Raw genomic sequence first — 23,727 nt, forward strand, 5'->3', positions numbered from 1 at the left:
CACGGCCTTGTTTGGATCTTCACCTTTTGTTGGATTCTGGGACATTGAGTGACTATATTGTGAACTTATCTTCAAGTGCATATAAACGCTTTGCTGATACTGCACCAACCTGGCACTAGTGCGACCCTCGTGCCGTTCGGGGCTATTTCCCTATACTAACATTCCTGTTTGTTATTTTCTCCTTTCGTTGTCTTCTGTTTCATGGACTACTTTCCATCCTCAAAATATCCATATTTCAGGTTAGTTGTTATTGGTTCGATACTTTAGGAAGTCTCTTTAGAATTATTCCCACTCATTGTGCTTATTCATATTTTTGTAGATTCATCCCGGGGAAGCTCCACTCCAATACTTACCTAGGTATATTCCTGTGAATACTGCTGTTCTGATGGCTTGGTTTATTTTCAACACTGTCTCATATCTTTGTATTCCTTTGCAGCATTGGTATTGGCGGTGTGTGTTCTCCCCGCTCTTTTATTCAATTGACACCTCTGTCTGTCCCAATCGAAACAGCAGAGAGGTACATTGTAGGAAAGAGCCCCTCTTTGAGGAAGCCTGAGTCTTGTACTCAGGGGAGCTGGGATGGAAGGCTGAATATCGATTCTTGTACAACCATCATCTCCAAGGTCACTCATCCTCATCTTGGGCCTATTTCGGAGTGGTGAGTAACAGGTCCGCTCTAGGCTGGACTACTGCAACAGCCTCTTCCTCAATCTTTTTTTATCCTGCCTTTGCCCCCTTCACCTAATTCAAAATAGGACAGCAAGATTTATCCTTGGCCTCAATCCCAGGGACTGCATCTCTCCAGCCCTAAAATCTCTCCACTGGCTCCAGGTTGCTGCTAGGATGAAGTTCAAGACCCTCTGTATCATCCACAAAGGCTTTCTTGGGCCTGAGACCCCGCTACATAAACGCTCACTCCCACACTGTTAGAGCCCTTTGGTCTGCTAGCTCCAACTCTCTGCTTAGAGAAGCATCTGATCTGGAAAGAGTGGGGTGGGGGGGGTAGAACTCTCTCCCTCGCAGGAGCCTTCCTCTGTATTCTACAGGGCATCAGCCCCCCCACACAGTCCACCTCCCTCCTCGCACTTAGCTTATTGACCCTCACCCCCATGCACCCCTACAATCCCTGAAACTTGCCCTCCTGGTATCCCCTTACCACTCACCTAGCCCCTCTGACCCTCCTTCTCCCCTTCCCTTACCCCTCCTTTTCACCTGCACTCTCTCCTCTTTACCCTGCACTTCCCTTCCGACCCCAGCACTTCTTTTTTCGTGCTGACTGGCATTTTCCCCCTCCCCCTCTCACTCGCACTTCTTGTTACTGCACTTGCACGATTCGAATGTCACAAGGCCTGGTAGGAGCATTATTGTTATCTTTCTCCCTTGCCCCCCCCCATTTTTTTTTGTATTGTGTCGCCTTGTTGTATAGGCGCCTTACAAATATCCAATAAATAAAGTGTGTTGATAAAGTAAAAAAATAAAAAATAAAAAAAAAGGATTGGTTTCAAATGTGTCGATCGCCTCTGCAAACGTTAGGTTTCTTCCCTTTTCATGCACATGGGCGTAGGACATAGAGGGTTTGGGGGGGACAAACCCCCCCACAAATTTAGGTGGGGGGATATAATGCCATTTATCCCCCCACAATCAGAAGCAAGGCAAGGAGCAGGAGTTTAATTTTAGCAAGGCTGCCTGTGTTAAATCAGGGCTGGAGCTGGACACTGTGAGCAGATGTTCGCTCGGTTCTGCTCATACAGTGTCTCTTGCTCAGAGACAGTCACACTGGCTAGCTGTATGTGGCTGACTGCCTGGTGCACTGGTCCAGACCGCGCAGATAATTGTTTTCTATCTGCTCGTGCTCCTGGGGTTTTTCTGCTTGTGACCAAAACAGTTCCCACCTCTCTCATTGGATGAAATTCTAGGCATTTTGCTTGATGGGCAGGCTGAAGGTGGCACCTATATCTAAAGCAGTCCGGTATTGATGGTGAAATAAATGATTTTTTATGGCGCACAGACAACTGAGCTCGTAGTTTTGAAGGTATGAACCATTACTGTTGAAATTACATTTAAACAACTTTATCCAGCTTCAGTCTACCTCTCGATTGACAATGTGTGAAATCCCTAACTCTTATATAATGTTGATGTCCTTTTGATGCTCCATGCTTTAAGAGAGACTTTAGACAGACTTATCATAATAATAATTTGCATTTATATAGGGCTACAAACCCTCAGGCTTCTGGGAGCTGCTTATTATTAGCCACAGTGTATGGTGCTCATTTATCAACCTCGGAAGGATGAAAGGCTGAGTTTGGTCCTGTCGGGATTCGAACCTGCGTCGGCAGGCTCTGCATAGATGTCAAAGCGAGCGCTCTACTCGCTGTGCTATCTGACCAGCATTTTGCTTAATGGGCAGGCTGGAGGGGATTCCTATACCTAAATCGGTCCAGGCTTTGATGGGCAAATAAATATTCTTTATGGAGCGCAGACAACTGAGCTCGTAGTTTTGAACGTATAAACCATTACAGTTGAAATTACATTTAAACAACTTTTTCATAGTACCTGATCGTTGTGAGGCAAGCTAAGCAACATTATTAACAATTAGTTTTGGACTCTTATTTGATTTCAGTGTGCACTCACTGCGTTTTGTTAAGTTTTAGCCTGAAGATGCCTCTGCTGGTGAGCGGCCGTCCATTACCATCACAATGCTTTCCTGGCAGCAGTGGCCAGAAGCGATGGGCTTGCAATTACAGGTGCATATTTCACACTAGTCAAAGCTGCATTGCCTGGTTAAAATCATTGTTTATCTGCTCTTGCGGCACCCGCGCCTGGCTGTCACCGCACACGAAACGAGTGCTGCTCCTTCGCTGCGACGATGTTAGGGAGAATTCTCAGAAATGTGTTACTTCCCTTCTACCTTAGTGAACCCCAGCTCTTTTGCTGGACTTTGGGACTTATTAATTTGAACCTTGGAGTGAGTGAGCTCTTTTTCTCACTCACCCATGCATTGTTTTTTTATTTGGATTCTGTATTCTCTTTGTTTTTGGAGACTGACAAACTCCATAGGCATCACTTTTTGTATTGAGACACACATCACCTTCAGTCCAGTGTCACAGAGAAGTCCTTTGTATTTCTCTAAAGGTTTAAATACCTTCTCTTGAATAAACTACTATTTGCAAGAGCAGTAAAGTGAAATTTACTTTACTTACCTTATGTTACGTTGTAGACCCAGCACATACCATCTTATGTGGAGTGCTGGAGGGGTTACTTAGTATCCACTTTGTCTACTTTCTCATGTAACATTTTTATGTTACCCTTTCTGCAATTAATGGCTGGTGGCAGTGGTTTATTTTTCCTACCATTGAGCGTTTTTACCGCAGGCTGAGTCCTCAGCTGCAGTATTTCACCCAGGGGTGCCCATTTTGTCAAAATGGCCCCGGTATTCTTTTTTCGCCATTTCTTGTTGGCAAGGTCCTTCGAGATTTACTCTGCGCGCAAAACCAGGTTTGGTCCCTTTCTTCATTTGGTCTTTGGCGGGATTCACTGGTGAAGCCCGCCTCTGGCTCTAGCGTGTCTGGCAGAGGCAGGAAGCAAGGGAGGTGCCCGAAACTCCCTGTGCTTAGTCTCCTTTGTTACTAGAATGCACCCAAAGATGATTGGCTGGCTGGCTGTCCTTGGAGGACAGCCACCCTGCTGTGTGAGTGACAGCTAGGCTGCAAATGAATGGGAGAAACCTGCATATAAGGTGAGGTCTTTTGCAAGGAAGGCCGAGTCGACCACTGAACGAAGGAACCGAAGACGACCTTGGAAAAGAAGCTTGCTGTAACCTCCTGGACCATTGATTTGCCCGGTGAAGCCCTGCTGCATTACTGAAGCTCTGAATTCTGATCGACTAGAGAAGCCCCTCATAGGACGACTTCTCCCCTTGGGTTGGTGGCCTAAGATGAACTTGCCTGGAAACCCTCACCCTGCTGACTGTACTTCTTCGCGGATGATGGAACCGAGTGCCAGGGGACAGAACCTACAGAAACGAGTTTATCATGTTTAAATCAGACCCGAGCTCCAGGATGATCCTCCGGACTCCCTAGAAGCAGGACCTCGCAAGCCTGAGCCACCCCAACAAAGTGCTGAACCCCAGAAGAGAAGGAAGCTCACAAGGTGTCCAAGAACCGTGGTGGTGCTATTTGAGAGTAGCTGAACCGCGAAGTGCCGCTGATCTGAATTGCTCCCATTGCTGTTGCCGACCTTCGAACCGTAGTGCAGGAGCACCCAGACGTCCTCCATCTTGTCCCCACGACTGAGGCCCAGGAACAACAGGATCTGCAGGAACTACAACAGGAACAGAAGTCAGCTGAAAGCTTTTCTTCAGAGTCAAACTACTTTTAACTAGGGGTACTTACCTCTTGTTTTGTGGAGCTTGCTACCTTTCAGTTGAGACTTGCATTTGTTGCCTTTTCCAGAGTTGCTTGCAGCTTTGTCCTTCACAAGCCTCCCAGCTTGTGGGCCAACAGTGATATCTTTTGCAACAAACTCTCTTTAACATTGTGCAAGACTTGTGTGCTAATATTCAAGAAGTGCCTTAGCTCCCCTAGACTTTGCTCAATTGACAATGGCTGTCCTGGCTCCCTGAAGACTCTTCTTACCCTCTGACTTTGTATTTAACTGTCCCTCCAAAAAGTCATACATTCTTTACTTGTATAGCTGGGAAAGGGTTAACCTACTTTGCATTGGGGGATTGAAAAGTGCTTACATGTGTGAGAAACGTGTCAACCATTGCTTCCCTCCCTAACCTTTTCCTTTTTGCCACAAATCTCAGTATTGCTTTAAATGTACATGTGATATATCAATGTCCACAGTGTCCTAAACAATTGAAGTCAGCTCAGGGTGTAGGAAGTGTCTGTGTACCATCCCAAAAGGGGATTTACTTATTTATTAAAACTGAGAGTCTGTATTTTTTAAGTATACTTAAGTGTTGCATATTTGCTCCCTTATAAAGAAGGCTTATTTTAAAACTGAATGTTAAATTAAATAATTATTTTATCAAGAGTATAAGTGTTATTTGAATAGATGTCACTGTGACTCTCTATGTTACAAACCTACAGCTCATTTTGACCACTCTTGAGAGAAGCCTGGCTGCTCAGTCACACTACCAACTTGTGTAGTACAGGTCTATACCAAAGGTTGGTTTACCTATTGCCAAGAGGACAAGGCTGGTGTAGTCTCCCACAGGTTTACTACATACAATCTTGTCTAACAGGCGACCGATGTCTTGAACCGGGAATGATGCATATTATTAGCAGCACTTTGGCTTTTAGGGCTGCGATAAAAATTAAACCATTGGCATAATCCATGCAGATTGTGTTTAATGTTCAGTCCTGATTATGAGCTAGAGAAATTGTAAAGGCAATGTAGGTGCAGTAATGTATAATAGCGCATTTGGTTCTCTGGCTGCTGCCTGGTGGAGCTTTTTCATATATATGCTCGCCGCTCACGTTACAAAGTGTCATGATGATGCTGCACTCGTAGCAACTTACTAGAAAGTGCAATGTGGTAAAGACTTTGGCCAATTAACAACAAACCACTACAAGACCAATTTATTTACGCAAGATTAGCTGAGTGGGACTCAGGACGGGAACACAGTCTACAAGTCCACAAAGTGTCCCCTGTCCCCCCAAGATTGTATGCGTCTCCTACGCCCCTGTTCATGTATAAAGCTTTATACAGAAAACAAGCATCCTTAATTTAAGCCTCTACAAAGGTCTGTGGAGGCTTTGTAGAACAATAACGCTGCATTTGTACAGGCCGGTTCTTGCCTACTAAAGGAATACTTTTCTAAGATATGAAGGTGGAATTCTGAGTTCCCCATCACCCAGGACATCGCGGCTAGACATCTGCTGCATACATCACTTTTTCCCATCGGAATACATGGTCCCTAGAAATGCCTTTGTCGTTTTTATATATAGTCTAGGTGTCCCACAAACATCAGCAATGCTCAGCTGTATTTTGAAGATATGTACTGCCTTTCCTGGTGTATGTGGACTATTTCTCATCATGCAAACGTACGCACAATAGTAATTGTTCGTTAACATGCATGAGGAAACACATACATACGGTTATTCAACTCTCAAAGTTATACACAGCTTCATTCCTGTAGCAAATTGAAAAAGCATGCCTATATTAAAGAAAATACAATCTAAAGGAAAACAGGAAGTTTGGTCTTTTCTCCCCCTTGAAAAGCAAGAACAAATGTTATTTATTTAAAAATGGTTAGAACGGATATGATTGTGTTGATAAAGAATAGAGTTCTTATCGCTAACTTTGTAGAAGAATTTTATCAACTAAAATACTGACTGTTTTATGTGTGTGTATAATAATGAGAAACAAAGAACTAAAGATTAGCTATCCAATTTATGGTGCAGGTGCACACTTTTTGTGTTTAGAGCTGAAGACCTTTTGCTGGCTCCAGCATGAGTCCGAGGAGAAAAGCCCTCAACGTTAAAGGCAAACTATTAATGATCATATACATCATACTTACATTACATCAAACGCACACAAAGTATACATTAGCGAACTTCTCCCTGGCCAACTGAAGGGTAGGACTGTCCACATACACACCTGCACCCACTTTATATATACGCCCAGCATTTCAATTCGGTGGCAGTTACTATACTTCTTTCAGGAGAAAGACAGGAATTTAGTATGTCAATCTACTGCTAGCATACATTACGGTTCAAAAATAATATGACATACCTGAAAAAGAACATGTACAGAGCAGCTGTGATGCAGAACAAAAGAACCTAAAGAGAGACAAATAACACGTTTTAGAAAGAAAAGCAACACCTCTTAAGCTGACATTTCTAACACTTAATGCAACAATGCAAGGTCAATAGCAGAATTGCTTGTGCAGAGAGCAGTGGTTAAAACGCATTTACTGCACAAGTCAGGTATCAGACAGACCTGAGACCGGAGTCTGCAGGAATCATTTTAAATACACCAAAATATTTTTGTCAGCATTATAGCCATTACTGAAACAATGAAATCACCAGTTTCTTTCATTTACCAATGCCTTGCTTGCTTTTTGATTTGAAAGTCTTATACTTCTACATCAAATCTATGCATTATTCTATGCAGGGTCATCCAAAAGTATCTAGCATTGAATCAGAGGATGAAGCATAAAATATGCAAGCACAGAGAGCAGTTCTGGTTATGTTGCCATTTTGCGTGGAGAGCATACCAAGTGAGACGCATCGATTACACGAAGGGCACACGGTTTATGCATTTTTTATGTATCGAATCACGTGTCAGGAGCTGCTTTCACCATATTATAGGTTTTCTTGTAAACGTCTCACTTGGTATGCTCTCCAACTAAAATGGGAGCTTAAATAGAGTCAGTCTGTCTCCGTCTCTCTCTGTGTACATGCATAGAATAAGCATTTGAGCCAAGTCACATATGCCACCGTGCCACCCAGTAGCCATCATTGGGAGTTCTCTTCCTGTTCAGAGCATATTTACAGATACTAGCTGTTATTCGATGTTCGAGCATATCTTAAAGGTCAATATCGGTGCCTAATTCATAGGGTCACTTCTACCCCCTTCTTAAATATTGATATTAACATTGATCGCTTTCAGGAAAGGGGTGTAGGTCCCCATGATTTATTAATGGTCATTGAAAAGGCTAAAAGTATCAGATGGAATGAGAGGTATGGGTGGTATATGAACAGTATTTAAGTTCCATCGATCACACAGTACCTGTGATGGCATAAAATTGCGTAGTAGCATAATTACAGAACCTACTTTCAGTTTTGGCTCATGCAGAGGCCTTCTTCCTACAGCATTTAGCTCTTTCGAGACTGAAACGTTGACCCAGTAATCAAGTGTTCATTTACACTAGAATCGCTGTGTCCTGCGTGAAGAGACGTGGGGGTGGAAAGAAGTAACTTCTGAACGTTTCCAATAGTGGAAGGTGAAGGTGGCCGTATAGCACCATGCTCATTCGGTTTGTTGCAATGATAGCCGTTGTTGAAGTGGGAGCACTTCGCCATTTGGATAGCAGAGGGCAACCTATCATTCTTTTGATTTAGCCTGAAAACTGCATTTCTCCACTATAACCAATCACTGTCCATTGAGTGATACTGCTCCCATCCAATGACAGCTGTCTCCCTAAGCGCCACCACTAGTGGCCATCTTCAGATTTTGTAGAGCATGTAAAGTGGCAGAATCAGCCAAATAGAGCCACAGAGTAGAAGGAGGGAGAGTTTGCATGTGAATCCATGCCAGCCCATGCTGGAGAACAGGAGTTACAGGTAAGTAACTTGTTCCTCCTCCAGCATGGGGGCTGGCATGGATTCACATGCTCATGAATATGATTACATAATTATACTTATAGCAGTATAAATACCCAAACACGGGAGGTGGCAAGGCTCAACAGAAGCAATAAACGTACCCCTGGAACAGACTCACCTCAAGCAAACAGGTTGCATAGCACCGATTGGCCGACCCAGGACTCCTCCCTGGAATCCCGGTCAATGCAGTAGAATCTTGTGAAGGTGTGGGTGGGCCTCCACGTAGCAGCTCTGCAGATGTCGAGCAGGGGAGCATCAGAGAGAAATTCCGTCATTGCTGCGATGGCTCTGGTGGAATGGCCTCTCAGCATGGAAAGACAAGTAAGGCTGCTTTCAGGATAGTGCCTGGACCCGCCTGACCGAGGCGATTGCCACTAAGTAAGTGGTCCTCTATGAGAGACACTTCAAAGGTGCTTGATGCATTGATTTAAGTGGGGCCCCCATGAGTTAAGTCAAAACGATGTTGTGCTCCGAAGCAGTATCAGGAGCCTTCACAGGTGGAAAAGTCCTGAAGAGGACTGAGAAACTCCTTGACGAGCCTGTGCGCCACAGGGATGGCTTAGCCGGAGCCCTGGTGTAATGGAATATGGCAGCCAGATGAACCTTGATCGAGGCGTGAGCCAGGCCAGTCTTGGCTAGGTAAAGCAGATACGGCAGGAGCTGCAGAGCTGTGACTCACAGCGGCATGATCTTCGGAGTCCTACACCACACTGAGAAGCGGTTCCACTTGTGGCTGTAGCACGACAACTTAGAGGAAGCTCTGGCCTTGGCCAGGATCTTCCCGCACTACAGCGGCAGGGAATAATGACCAAACTCTGGGCTGCACGAGCCAGGCCGTGAAGTTCAGTGATGCTGGGTTGTGGTGCAGTATTGTTCCATTTTCTCTGGAGAGAAGATCGGGAAGGGGAAGCAGCCAGATGGACAGAACCACTGACAGAGACAGCAGGTCTGGGTACCAAAGCCGTCGTGGCCACGCCAGAGCAATGAGTTTCATCCTGCAATGACATTGTCTGAGTGTGTTCATCACACATAGCAGAAGCAGGATTGGCGACAAGGCATACAAGAAGAGCCCCTCCCATGGGAACGAAAAGGCCCGGCTGAGGGAACCTACTAGCAAATCTCTTGCACTTGAGCTGGCTGCCGTTATGAAGAGGACGACCCGGAGTTGACCCCACTTGCTGAAGAGAAAGGATACTTCATCCTGACGAAGCCCCCAGTCATGGCAGGACTGCAGCTCCCTGCTGAGCAAGTCTGCAAAGGTGTTCATTGTGCCTGCCAGGTGAAAAGGGATGAGAAACACGTCCTGAAGAATGGCCCAGTGCCACAGGGACTGTCAAGGAGAGCACCGGGGAGCCTGTCCCGCCCTGCTTCCAGATATAGAACATGGTGGTGGTGTGGTCTGTGAAGATCCTCACTACCTTCCCATGCAGGTGAGGCAGGAATGATTTAAGGGCCCAGAACACTGCCTGGAGTTCCAGGATGTTGATGTGAAGGTCCTTCTTCGGGAAACAGTGGGTCCCCCCACCTTTCCAAAGAGGCATCCGTTGTGTCTGTGACCTGCTACAGTGGGATTTGGAAAGGAACTCCTTGAGTCAGATGTGAGCGCACTCCCCACCATCGTTGAGCTTGTCGGAATTCCTGGTTGAGGGCGATCTTGTCCGTCCCAGAGTCTGATCTGCAGCCACCACATGTCCAGGAACTCTTGAAGAGCTCTCATCAGGAGCCTGCAAAACTGAACAAGGTGGATGCCGGAGTACATCATGCCCAACAGCGACTTGATGACTCGCACTATAGTGGATTGTGCCGACAACAGGTGCTGCACCTTCACCACGATGTCCATCACTCTCACCTCCGAGGGCGTAGCTAAATATGCTACCTTCTTTGAGACAGGCGCCTAGGAACAGAGCGTTGGACTTCAGATAGTTGTCGGATAGTTGATGGAGAATCCGAGCTCCAGCAGAATGTCCGCAGTGTGCTGGACTGCCAGCGCATAAGAGCAGGAGCAGATGAGCCAGTCATCCAGATAAGGGTATATGTGGATGCCCTTGAGGAGGAGATGTGCCGCCACTGGAGCCAAGCAGTTTGTGAACAACCTTTGTTGTGGGCGAATGGCAGGGCCTTAAACTGATAGTGTTGTCCCTGGACCACAAACCGCATGAACCTTTGATGCTTTGGATGAATGGGGACGTGAAAGTAGGCATCCTCCAGGGCCAAGGTCCCCAGGAAATCCCCTTCCTCAAGCATGTACTGCAGCATGACCATCCTCAACGTCTGGGATTTCAAATACTTGTTGAAGTGCCGTAAGTCTAGGATCGGCTGCTACCCTCCTGACTTCTTCCGTACTAGAAAGTATCAGGAGTATACTCCGGACCCCTGGAGGTACTGAGGGATGTGCTCTATGCCCCCTTTCTTAGTATGGCCTGAAAATCCTGCAGCAGTTGGGCCATGTGCAGTTGTTGACGCGCCACAGGTGGAATACGAGAACACTTGTATTGGAATTCCAGGTTGTGACCCTGATGAAGAATATCCAGCGCACATTTGTCTGTGGTGATGGTCTTCCAATTGACAACAAAGTTTGCTGCCAGCTGCTCACTGGGGTGTGAAAGTGGGCGCAGGACCCATGGCCGGTTCAGGCCTGTTAGGGCATCTGTGTCCTGGCCTGTGGGTGACAACAATGTTGTCCTCCACTGCCGAAGGCTTGGGAGCGTCCCCTGTAGGCTTCCTGGGTGGTAGAGCGGAAGGGCTGGCATTAGGGGGTAGAGTACACCTTGGAGAATCTGCCCGACTTCCCTCTTGAGGAACGAAAAAGGCCGTTGCTCTCTTCCGTCTCAGCGTCCCAAGAGAATGTGCCATCTCTGTGTTGGTCTTAATCGATTGGAGCGTCTCATCCACAGCCTTTCCAAACAAATTGTCCTCATCGAAAGACATGTCCACCACCTTGGACTGCACGTCCGCCTTTAAGTCCGTAGCCTTCAGCCAAGCTACCTTCACTCCCGGTCTGCAGGGACCAGGGACGGAGATGATGGGTTCATCGAGTGCTTCCTGGCAGCGGAAGACATCACAGATCCGGGAGAAGGCTGCGAGCTAGAGCACCTGTGGGCCGAGTCCAGGAGCCTGTACTTCTTCTCCAGTCTGTCCCTCTTGGGAGATGCGGTACTTAGCATCTTCATCGGGGCCAAACCTTCTGTGAAAATTCCCGGCGTTGCAAAAAGAAAACCTCCTTCTCCTCAGAGACCAGATTGAAGAGAGCCGAGGCCCTCAAAATTATGCCATTAAAGGAGCATACCTCATCTGGGGGCAAACCCCTGGCAGGCTCATCTGCGCCTAGTGGTTCCCCATCAGCTGACACAGTCATCATACTCATCCGTATGCGTTGCCGTAGTGTCCATGCATGTGTCGTTGTGTGGTGGTACTGTAGGGGAGGCATGGTATCACAAGCCTGACACAAAAGAAATATGTTTTCAAAACCTTTATTTAATATTTGTGGCAAACTTCTAACTTGCCCCAACATTAAGATGGGAGTAGTCTTTACCATTAAAATAAAGAAAACACAGTCCTAGTAGAGTCTGTCAAATCAAAATGGCCTATGCTAACAAAATCGAATGCCTGCCCTATCTCTTGTACAAAAAGTGTATAAAGGGGAAATGTATGCAAAGGAAAATTCAGTGTTCAAATGATAATGTGGCTGAACCAGCTCTCCTCCCCACGTTAGGACTCACAGAGTAAGGCGATCCTTGTAGGCAGGATGACACACTCTGGCTTGGTTTCCAACACAGTACACAGTTCAAAACCGTGGATCGTGGCTCGCCTGGCCATCCACGTTAAAGTCTCTTTCTCGGACTTCAAAAATAATGGTTCACCCAAAACGTTCACAAAGATCCCCCTCTGCCAGGCTCAGACCTTTCATCACACAGTTCTCGTAGGTCCCCATCTTCCGGGCTCAGACCTCTCACGATAAAGTTCAACACAAAGTTGCAAGGGGGGGCTCCCTTCCCCAAGCTTAGTATACTTCAGGTCTCCCTCAATCAGGCTCGGACCCCTTTTGGATGTCAGAGTCTTTCAAATGTGCGTGGCGTTCTTACAGACAACCGCACGATCACTTTGACTCAAAGTTCAAGGTTTCCTTCTTACTTCCTAATATCGGGGCCTTTTGAAAACACACAGTATCTTTTCCCCAGCCCTGTGTGGGACCCCCTGATATCCCGACTGTGGCTTGTGTCTCCGGTATTTTTAGTTTCACTTTTCACTTTCTGACCAAAAGTCCCATAAGGCTTTGCTCTTGCCTCTCTCTTTATACTGTATCACTTGCACGTTCTTTCTCGCTTTGCTTTTCTTTATATTGACATACTTTAAACTTCCAATTCCAGAATGTACTGCTTCTGTGCCATTTTTATACTGTTCTCTTTCTCACTTGGCTTTCAGAAATCTTGCTCTCACGTGGCATTTCCTTGGTATCAATGTACTTCACATATAAACAAATTGTTCCTTTAGTTGTGTTTACTTAATCCTCACGCACACGCGCACCAGGCTCCTCTGAGCTTTGGCCACTCATCGGCTGCCGCGTGACACTATAACAATTTCCTTCCTTCATCCTTCGGATCAGGGTTAACTCTCACAGCCCCTCTGACGCCTAAGCTCTCTTGTTCACACAATGTCCGTAGCAAATTTGTTGCCTATTTCCAGCTCTCGGGAGGCACGGCTCCCTTGCTGTGCTGCAGCTTTTCTCTCTCAGTGGGTCATCAATCAGGCACGCCATGCTCCTCCTCGCTTCTGGTCCAGCAGTCCTCTGCTTTGGGGTCTCCTCTGTGTGAAAATGATTCCCAGCTCGCTCACTACGTTGTTTTGAACCACTCCTTTTATAATTTACATATTGGTTAATTGAAGTCGGGTGGGATAATTAAAATGAATTGCCCGACGTCATTAAGGTGACAACATGGCCGTTCTCCGTAGCAAGCTGTTCCCTGTTGATCCCTATGGGAAATCTTCCTTCCTCTTTGCTTGCTCTTCTTCATCCCAGTGATTGGGGACGGTGTGTGAAGTTAAGTGACCCCTGACTAAAGAGGAGAGGGTTCTGGCTTGAAGTACTTTCCTCCTATTTCCCTGCTTTCCATTCTCTTTGTCAACATCTGAGGTATTGTGGGACAGGTAGTTCCTGTAGAGTTTTTACACTCCTTTATATTTTCTGACTGGGATGAGAGGAACTGGGTATGGTGATTGGAATAAAGGGGGAGTACAAGGGAGAATAACATTAGGTTTCTCACAGTACCTCCCGCACTGGGGACAAAGGCCTCTGGGGCAGTGCCAGCTGTGGCGTTGCCAGCCGGCACATTAGCTCAGAAGGGGCAGGATGCTGCTTCAGCCTTGAAGGGCTTGGCTGGCGCCTCAGCCTAGGAGGGCTCCTTGCTGGAGGTCCAGGAGGGCTTCTTGGTGCCGGGGCAGCTGGTAGTCTGTTGTATTTCCGGCACCAACGTGTGGAGGGTTGTCAGAATGTCCTGTGACATGTCCTAGGGCATTGACTGAGGCACGACTGGGGCAAATGACAACAGCTCTGGACTAAAAAATCTTGCTGGATCCACCAGTAGATTCGGCTCCTCCCTCAGGGATCCATCCCGGGGCATGGGACCAAGACCTCCTTTGTGGTCCAAATAGTAGTCTTCAGGCAAGTGGTGGTTGTTGCAGCTGGAATATATGTGCAGGGATCTTCTCAGAGACCCCTTCAAGCCAGCTGGGGACACCCTCACCGGCCTGGGGAGAAAGTCCTAGGGAGGAGGTAGCGTCCCTCAAACTTCCTGCATCCTTTGGGAATGAGGCGACAATGGGAAACTGTTCATGAACAGGCCCGTAGTTGTGGGCAGAGCAGTCACTGTCTTAGGAGGTTGTGCAGGTAGATCCACTCGTGGGATTACCATTGTCTTCACCGTAGACACCACAGAAGTAATGGGCTACCCTGTGACCAAAGTAACGATGATCATCGACAAAGTCGTCGACGGACACTAGCGAGGTTGTTGACGGAGTCATGGTCACCGACCGGGCAGCCATCAATGGAGTAGACGTCTCGGATGGTGAAGCAGTCGTCGACATGGACAGTGTAGAGGAGTCAAGTACCTCCACCTCCCCCATAGTGCCTATATGTTGGGAGCCAGAGTGCGAGACATGTGCAGTACCAGTGAAAATACTGATACCAAGGAGAATCTGGGAAGCAAGGTTCCCATTGAGAAAGCCATATCTACATACGAGACAATTCAAGAAGATACAGGACAAATGAATGGCAAAAATGAATGGTGACATCACACAAAGCAAGACTGACGTGCATAGAAAAGATGCAGAGACGAGAGAATATAGGTAATTCTATAAGGCATCAAGAAAGTATTGAAGATAAGTGTCAATTTTAGGATCAAGATGAAGAAGATTATGCCAACGAGATAGATTAAAATGTTAAACTGTTTTACACATGTACAGATGCAAAGAAACGCAAGTGGACAAATTATTCCTGAGGCTAGCTTTATAATGAATAGATTGCGGCATGCGCCAATATATACATATATATGAGTCAGTAAAGAATGGATGTTTCCACCACGTACAATAGAAGAGCTGAGCAAAAGAAGTAAGGCCGTTTTTCCAGCATGTCGCAGTTAGAAAAACAAGTGAATTACAGGTGAATCTCAGAAAAGCGAGGCTGGATGAGCCAAGAAGCCCAGGCCGTATCAGGCTGGAGTGAGATGACATTGGATTCAAATCGTGTGAAAGTATGAAGCTTGTGTTCAGAAGGCATGGACAAAAACAAGAAAACGTCAGAGGTCTATTAGAAAATAGTATTTTTTAATACACTAAAAGCGCGATTTCGTGGTTTTCAGTCATGTGGGGAGAAGAAGTTGGACGAGCATGATGGTCACACCTACACACAAGAGCAGAGCATGCCTTCAGTCCCCTGAATTTCCCAGAGCAAAGAACACTCCCAAGGACAAGTTCAAAGTCCTAATGGACAGCAGACCACTGAGGTGATGATTGATGGATATATTAATTGGTGGGAAGCTATGGTTAAGACAGGCTCACCAGCACCTGGATGCCAAGCCTGCATGCTGCTATATGTAGGTGGGAAGGTACTGACGGAGGTAAGAAGCCAACCAATGTTAGGGGACCGCACGATCAAGGGTCCTATAGTTATTTAGCCAATAGAATGTTGTGTAGTGACGTTCATAGTGACCTGTTTGAAGGGAGTGCTTAGTTGCCCCACCTGATGTTAAGAACCCTATCACTTTATTCCACTGCCTGAATGATTATGGATTATATACTTAAATGATCTTGTTAGACCCTATCTCACTTGCCACAAGGTTTTTGTATTTTGCCACGTAGGGTAATGTTAATAGTACGCGGGTTAACACTATTTATCCGAAAAAACTGGAAAAGTCAAAATACACAAAGATCAAGATGAGAGTACTCCCAACACTGAAACATACTGTAAAAATCTGAAGATGGCCACAGGGGTGAAGATAAGTGAGACAGCTGTCATAAGATGGGGGCAGTATTGGTTATAGTGGAGAAATAGTTTTCAGGCTACAGCGAAACTGCTTTTCTTTTTTACTGAGGTAGTGGTGACCGACTACCCTTTTGGTTCAGGAAAGCACAAGGCTCTTGGTCCAAGAGGATTTTGCAAGGAAGCAATAATGAAGCAAGCCAGTAAGGGTCTCAGCATGGAGCAGCCAGTCCAGTCCGCAAGGAGGATAAGGAATGACCCAGGAAGTAGATCAAGCAGCCAAAAGAAGTATCCATGGCCCAGCCATGAAGGCCAAACGGGGTCCTAGGATATCAGCAGGCCATCTTCATGGATAATCCCCCAGTAACTCTGGCACGAGTCAAGTAAGAGGAGGAATGCATAGGGTCGCTCGGCTCAATATGCACATTCACTCATGCTGGGCTAAGCCAGCCTCAAAACATACATCAGAAAGACATGCAGTTTTCGGTGTCACGCCAATTAGGATGGCATAAAAAAATTATAATATTCAGCTCCATGCACACTGGATGTGTACTGGGCTGCTAGACTGGTAACCGACCCAGGTCAGTTTAAGCCTCTCTGGAGCTGGACTTGGCTCAAGGTGAGCACCTGTACGCACAACAGCCATTGTAAGCCTGTTTCATGGTCCAAACAGACAATCAGATAGCCTGAAACAAAAATGGCCTGTGGCTCTCCAGATGTTTTGGATTGTGACTCTGATGAGCCCTCACAATGGACTATGCAGGTTGATGGTAGCTGTAGTCCAAAGGATTCAGAGAGTCAAAGTTTCCAGAGCCCTACCCTAACACACATGTAGGATGATAGAACAACCCTGGGGCCAAAACAGGGTGCACATAAACTACTTATGTCCTAGTAGCCATGAAGGCTACCTTAGGGCAGCACATCAGAAAGGGTTGCAGTGTCAGGGTGACAGACCGTAGAACTCCATAGGACTATAAAAATTAGGCAAAGGGGCCAAGAAAACAGCCAACAGGAAAAAGCAAACAATTTATGGGTCGCATAAAATGGAACATCGGGCCCTTCAAAAGTGGAATGGTGCCCTAGGGATGCCCATGAGTAAATCCACCACCACACAGGCCTTATGATCTCTGACCCCTGGCTAGTTTGAAAGCCATCTTACGTGACATCGAAAAATAAATTCTAAGAAAGAAAATAACATCATTAAAGATTTGCTGTAGTTGGCACCATAGATAGAACACCCTTTGTTTACCACCCTTCACTACAAGCAGTGCCCCAGATAAGATTTTGAAGTGGGAGTATTTTGTTGGGAGTAAAATGATTTTTAGTGAGTAAAAAATGCAAGCCCAATTCCCATTGGGAGTATTTTATAAGCGAGTAAAAATGTGTTTTAACTGGGAAATGGAAATATTTTTGTAATAATAATTTCTTTGCACCTAGTTATTCAGGTATATTAAAAGATACACGTTTCATTCTTCTGATCAAGTCAGTAATAATAGCAATTTCTTATTCGGTACTGCGTGCCCTTCTGGTCCGAACAAATTAATGGAGCTGTGTAAGTGGAAGCAGGGGCACATGGTCATATGTATCCGTTTCCCATTTTTTGTTGGGACTTTTTGTACTCCCTATTTTAATTATTTGTGAGTTTTTGCCTATTTTTCGGGAGTAAAAGTGGCCGATACATCCCTTATCTGTACACACCCAGAATATAGTTTCATGCATATTTTTAATCACATTCAAACAGTTGTTCCCCCACCTGCACAGTGTGTTAGCAATCTCTGGAACTCGCTTCTGGTAAACATCTGTGACTTTAACAATTAACTAGCATTGAGGAAGGCTCTGAAAACCTGGCTGTTCCCATCCACTGACAAACTCTTCAGGCCGATTTCTTTGGCCTCTCTTCATCGTTAAGATGCCTTACGGTGGATAATGTGGTTTACAAATATTTAATAAATTATAAAAACAAATATACATGGGAAAGGAGGGTGTACAAACCCTTGGGGGGAGGGGGGTTAAAGCGATGTTCTCTTACCTACAGTCAGCTGTTTGTCAAGAGCATTCACACCATGACACTCAAACTCTCAGTTTACGATGACCCTCAAAATGACCACCAGACCTTTTATAAACAGCCCAAGGAATCCTGTGGAAATTGGCAGGGAAGAAAGTGCAAAATCCTATAAGGACAAGAGAAAAGAAGAGGAGATCCTAGTAATAATGGGAAGCCAGCATGTAGAGAGGAAAAAGAGGTAGTGAGCACACAAAGGGGAGACTCCCATTAGGAAGCACAGGCAGTAGACAATCATCAGAAATCTGACGCAGCAGATGTTCAACAGGAGTCAGAGGCAATGGGCCTCATTATGAGGTTGCAGGTAGGTTTTACCGGCAAGGCTACCCCCAATCTCGCATCCGGCTCCGGCACCTGCGAAAGGGGAATCACCGGGCCATTCCGACCTCGGCGGACCCGATAATTCCCCTTGCGCGGGTGCCGGAGCCGGTACGTCTCCATTCCCATTTGAGCCCCCATAGGGCTCAAAGGAAATGGGGAGGATGGTAGCAGCTGTACCGTTTATAATGGTTCGGTTGCTACCATCATGTTCTGCTCGCGGTGGCGGTTCGTCCACCTGGTCAGACCAGGTGGCTGCAAGGGCACCCGCGAGCAGAAGTCCTAATATGGCAGTACGGTAGCAATGGTGCCGGTAGCGATAACAGCGCCGTTGTTGCCTTACCGGCATACTCCTAATGAGGGCCAATGTCATCCCATCCTCAACTGGCAGCTGACACCGGAATGCCATACATTCACTTTTCCTTGCCTGGCATAGTTAAGGGGCTGATAAGTCTCTGAAGAATGCTTGCCGAGGAACTATTGTTTGACAGAGACAAGAGGTTGGTAATAGCCTATAAGGAACACTTGTGTGACAAAGCCAAAATGGTTGTCGATGGTCACTTGGGAATACTCTTCCTGATAAAGACGAGGCGTGGTGAAAGCGTCTGAAGAATAGTTGTCTGACAAAGACAAAAGTCTAGTTAGGGCCTTTAAAAACAGTTGCATGACAAAGTCAAGAGGCTGGTGGGAGCTCTGCAAAATCTCAGATAACAAGAAATTGAGAAATCTTTAAGAAGCTGCATTTGTTGGGATGACTTGACATCTTGTCCGACAAGGTTAGCACTAAAGATAAGAGAACATAACATTGCCTGGTTAAGAATGTATTCATTATGATTCACCCTACTTATTTTGGTTTAGGCCGATCAAAACTGCACTGGTCAATGGAAGAATTTTAGATAAAGTTTTGCCTTCGATAGCATCCTCTTTCTTACATGGAACAGGTACATAATGAAGCAGGGATCATAATGCTGCTCATTACACCCAAGACCCGTAAGGACTTAGCTAGGCAGTTGCAAGGAGGTGCATGCTGGCTTATTTGGGGATGCACTGTACTTTATATTGAATGTCTTGCTGATGAGAGCAGAAGAACGTGGCTTCTTCAAGAGTTTGGTCACCACCTTTGTCAGAACCTCCATCCTTTTTAAATGGCAGTGCTGGGAGGAAGGGACCCCCTAGTACTTGTCCCAGCCACATCCAGACCATCATGGCATCAACAATGTAGGAACATACATGTGCATTCCACAAAGCATTATCCTCCAGACAAAAAGCTTAGTCTGCTCCATGTCTGGTATACCTGATGGAAATGAGGGTGTACCTGTGGGATGCAGTGTATCAAATAGCCTTTCATGAATTCTAAGAATCACAGAAGTTGTGCTTCTGACAGATGGTGTGGTTCCCGTATTTTGCCGTACATACTGCTTTTAATCTGGGCTTCTTCAATAGTTCGGCTTTAACCTACGAGCTCAAGTGGTACAAAAGCGGGGGAAAAGAGGTCCTGTCTCAAGACCTGAAAGTTGAACTAAACAAACTAACTTCAAGGCAGATGCTGTGTGCCCCACCAGAAGAGTTCCAAGCTCCTCTTCAATTGGGTTCACTATACGAAGGTCATGTTCAGTGTGGAACATGTCCTTAAACACCTGGTCACTACGCAGAACAAGATCACAGACACACTCGGGCTTTCCTTAAGTGGGGGTAAAGATACTGCCTAGTGGCAAAAATGATAGGATAGGACAACCAGCATATCTAAAGTTACAGCCACAGTAGACTAGGCAAACAGGCTGGATACTGAAGTAATAACTACCCCCTGGAACCAGAAGAGGGAGACTGAACTGAGGAGCGTATAACCCTCTTCTTTAGCTTTGATGAATAATAAGATTCACAAATGTTGAACCTGAGAACCCAACACCACCCAGCTAGAGAGCACAACTTTGTTGCAAACATTATTCCGGTAAGCCAAAACATTTGTTTTCCTCCCAGGAGAGGATATTACAAGCCTTGTATAGCACCCACCGTGAGGATAGAGCATGATATGCAGAAAAAGCAGCCACAGTCTGGAATAACTACACATCCAGGTGGTGCAAACACTTAGGACTCACTTAAGTTAACCCCTGCCTCCAGTCCATGCACCTAACTCCACCCTTGCAAGCACGTTTCACAGACTGCTTCCTGCATGTGGAAGCAACCATACTCAGCAATGATGAAACTATGTCCCAGATAATAAGAAGCATATAAAGTAACCGAGAAGGAATGTGAATTTTTACATAGACAATACACAGCAGATTCAAGTGCTCACACAGCCATGCTGAGTGGGGGCTGAAGGCATTATTGAAGGCGAATCAGCCAATTAGGGACCTCTAGTATCAAAGGGTCTGGAAACCATTCCAGGCACTGCCGTCACTCAACAATTTGAAAAGGTGCAGCACCAAGGAGGCGGGGTCATGAAACTGGAGGAGTGAACTACAGTTATTTGGGGGCACATATCTAATCTCAAATTATTACATACAATAACATTTCAAAAGTGCATGTAACTAATGATGGAAAAGCATGACCACAGTCGCAAATGGTCTTTATTTAAATTTAGTTTTGGTTATTAGAACAACACGAATCCTCTAGCAATGTCCATATCCCCAGTAGACAGTTGGCAAGTGTGGCCAGCTGTGCCGCACCTTATAATTGAGTGTGCTGAAAGAAAGGCGTGCAACCTATTCTAGGTCACATCATAATATATCACCTGAAACAGCCGCAAGATACCCCAGCCGGATAAACGCTTGCTCAGTGATCTGCACTTGTCCTACAGCTGACAGGTTCAATTCCTGGCATGACTAACTCAGACCTTCTTCCTTCAGAGGGGTTGTGTACCAATGTCCATTATTTCAGCAGTTGAAAGTACAAGAAATCTGACGTAAATCACCATCATATTTTTTTTATTTTTTTAATTATTGCATTTGTTGTACGCCCAAACCCGAGTGTATCACGGCATAGATTTACAGTGTGCTTGGTTTTAGGGGTTACATGTACAAAGAATTTATAATTTGTTGAACCTAGTTTCATGGGCAAATAAAATTTCGTTACATAGTACATTGGCTTATTTACAATATTGAAATCTTGTTACTTAAATATTACACTTGTTGCTAAGAGGTCCATCATTTCGGTGGCGTGGCTAACTAATCACCAGACATACAACTTATATTAATGGTTAGATAGTGGTTACAATTAGCGTTCGCTGACATAACATGTAGAGCAATATACATAATCGGAAGAATTTAGTATTTGTTAAATCGCCAAGTTTCTTAAATTTATTGAGGGAAGGCTCGTTGATAATGTTTACAGGGAGTGAGTACAAAATTCTGGGGGCTGCTACCAGGAAACTGGAGCTACCTGTTCTTGCATTCTTGAATCGAGGGATGGGTAGGTGTGTGTTTGCGTTAGATGTAATAGTTCTCGTTGTGTTTTAATGCTTAAACTATTGTTAAGATAGCTAGGGGTGTTGCCTGAAACACATTTGTGTGTAATGGTCAGAGTTTTATAGAGTATCCTAGCTTGAATAGGTAGCCCGTGTGCTTCTCTCCTTTGTTGAGATATGTGATCCTTTTTTTATGCCTAAGGCAGCTCTTACTGCTTTATTCTGGAGTAGTTGCATTTTGTTTATGTTTTTTTTGAGGTTCCTAATAGTAGTATATTACAATAATCAATTTTAGCTAGGATGAGAGCTCTAGCGAGGGTGATGCAGTTGAGGTTACATGGTTGGAGATAGTGATGGGGGTGCCATCGATGACTATGGCTGTGCATTGTGGTTGCAGTTTGGCTAGTCGGAAATTTTAATATTTCATTTTCTATTTTATATATCATGATATGGCTGTAAATCAAACCTTGCACACAAATACAAAACACAAGTGCAATTACAAATTCAATGATTCATATATAGTAATAATAAAATTCAAAATGAATACGCATTAGGAAATAATAATACAAACCTAATGACAGCTACTAAATGTTTCACTTTCGATGTCGAAAAATGATGTTGGATATGCCATACATAAGGCAAACAGAGCATGGTGACAGGGATACAAAATGGACTCACTAAACCAGTGCCAAAGACTGGCCTAAAATCATGTGTGACTGTTTTATAAAGAGTGAGGCATTCCAGGGATGGATGGCTGTCCATCATGGGTATGCTTTTATTTCTCCCTCTGCCAAACTTACAATGGACGTTCAGAAATTCAAGAAAAGAAATACAGCAAATGTGTCAATCGCTAGAAATGTTAGAGCTGTGAGATTGCAAATGATGATTTATAAATGATGTTCCGTGCACCGGACTATCACTTGGGCTTTTTATAAGTGGGCTCTGAGCTATGCACAGCGGCGAAGTCCACGCGTGCCTGCCCTGGGAGTCGTAAATCACTCTGACGCGTGTATCTTAGTGATGCCTCTTTGTCGATAAATAGCAAATCGGAGAAAGGCGCTAAAACTGTGCACAGGCTAGCGAAAGGGTGGGTTTACGGGTTTGTAATACTGGCACGATAAACCCTCTTCCAATGATTTCAAGCCCTCAAGAATGTAGGCAGTCATCGTCACTATTTAATCGAATTAGAAGAAGGCTCAGGGCTTGGGTATCGGTTACTACATATCACGAATTCACTCGCTCCTCTGATCCACTGGATATCCTTGAGAGAGTAAGTGCTAGATGTAAAAGAGATTTATGTGAGGCTATTAATATGTAACCCCAGTTAGGACATTTCCCCCTCGGCCATCTTGCAACAAGCCTTACTTGACAAACAACTTCCAACATTTCACTTTGATGTGACAGGGCGAACAGAGGTAGGGGGTCTTGCTGCCGCAGCTAATTTTAAATGGACGTGCTGGTCGTCAAACCAAATATTTGTGTACATTAACATTTTACAGATGCTGCTATTCAAATTCGAGAGATAATTTGATGCAGGACAAGGAAAGTGGTGTTTACCAATGCCTACCCCCTTCTTGCACTGTGCCCCGGAGAGCCGATATCAATGTGGGTGCGCCATTCAGTGGTTTGGTTGGCCGCGGAGAAGAGCAGCATCTCATGCCTCTTACGGAAGAGATGGGTGGCAGGGGCTCATTATGCGTCTGCATCAGAACACCCTTGCTCTAAATGTTTATTTTTATGGTTGCTCCGCGAGGCACACATGACATGGGCTTACTCTATGCATTTCACTGTGAATCCCAAAGTCCTCCTAAGAAGTTCCAGAGTGTGGAATGTGGAACAGGGTGGAAAGACTTGATCAACCAACTTTTCTGCATCGCTGATTTATAGTAGGTTGCCCAATAAAAATCAGTGTGTCTTCCATGCCCCTCACTAACCAGGAGACAGATTTGACAGTCATCTGGACTACCACTGCTCTCAAGGAGGTGGTGTGGTTTTGTGCAATGTTCCACAAATCTAGCTATTTCCAGGATCATTTGAGGGTTCTGTAATTTCGACGCCCATTTTTATGACAGGCGTTTTTACGCATAGTTTTTGCAAAAAAAACGGACATTTTTTAAAAATTATTTTGGTGGGTCCC

At 45.3% G+C, this 23,727-nt stretch overlaps 1 protein-coding gene across 1 annotated transcript in view; it reads right to left on the bottom strand.

Annotated features, from left to right (window-relative positions):
• The window catches only part of TMEM135 (transmembrane protein 135), a 2,087,148-nt gene that overhangs the window by 755,223 nt on the left and 1,308,198 nt on the right, over window positions 1-23,727 (bottom strand). The window contains exon 6 of the mRNA XM_069639711.1: window positions 6,742-6,788. Coding sequence (XP_069495812.1) covers window positions 6,742-6,788 — 47 coding nt within the window. The remainder of the gene's footprint in view (window positions 1-6,741; window positions 6,789-23,727) is intronic.

Source organism: Ambystoma mexicanum, chromosome 7q (assembly GCF_040938575.1).
Source record: "Ambystoma mexicanum isolate Mex_15411 chromosome 7q, UKY_AmexF1_1, whole genome shotgun sequence".
In the NCBI taxonomy this organism is placed as follows: Eukaryota; Metazoa; Chordata; class Amphibia; order Caudata; family Ambystomatidae; genus Ambystoma; species Ambystoma mexicanum.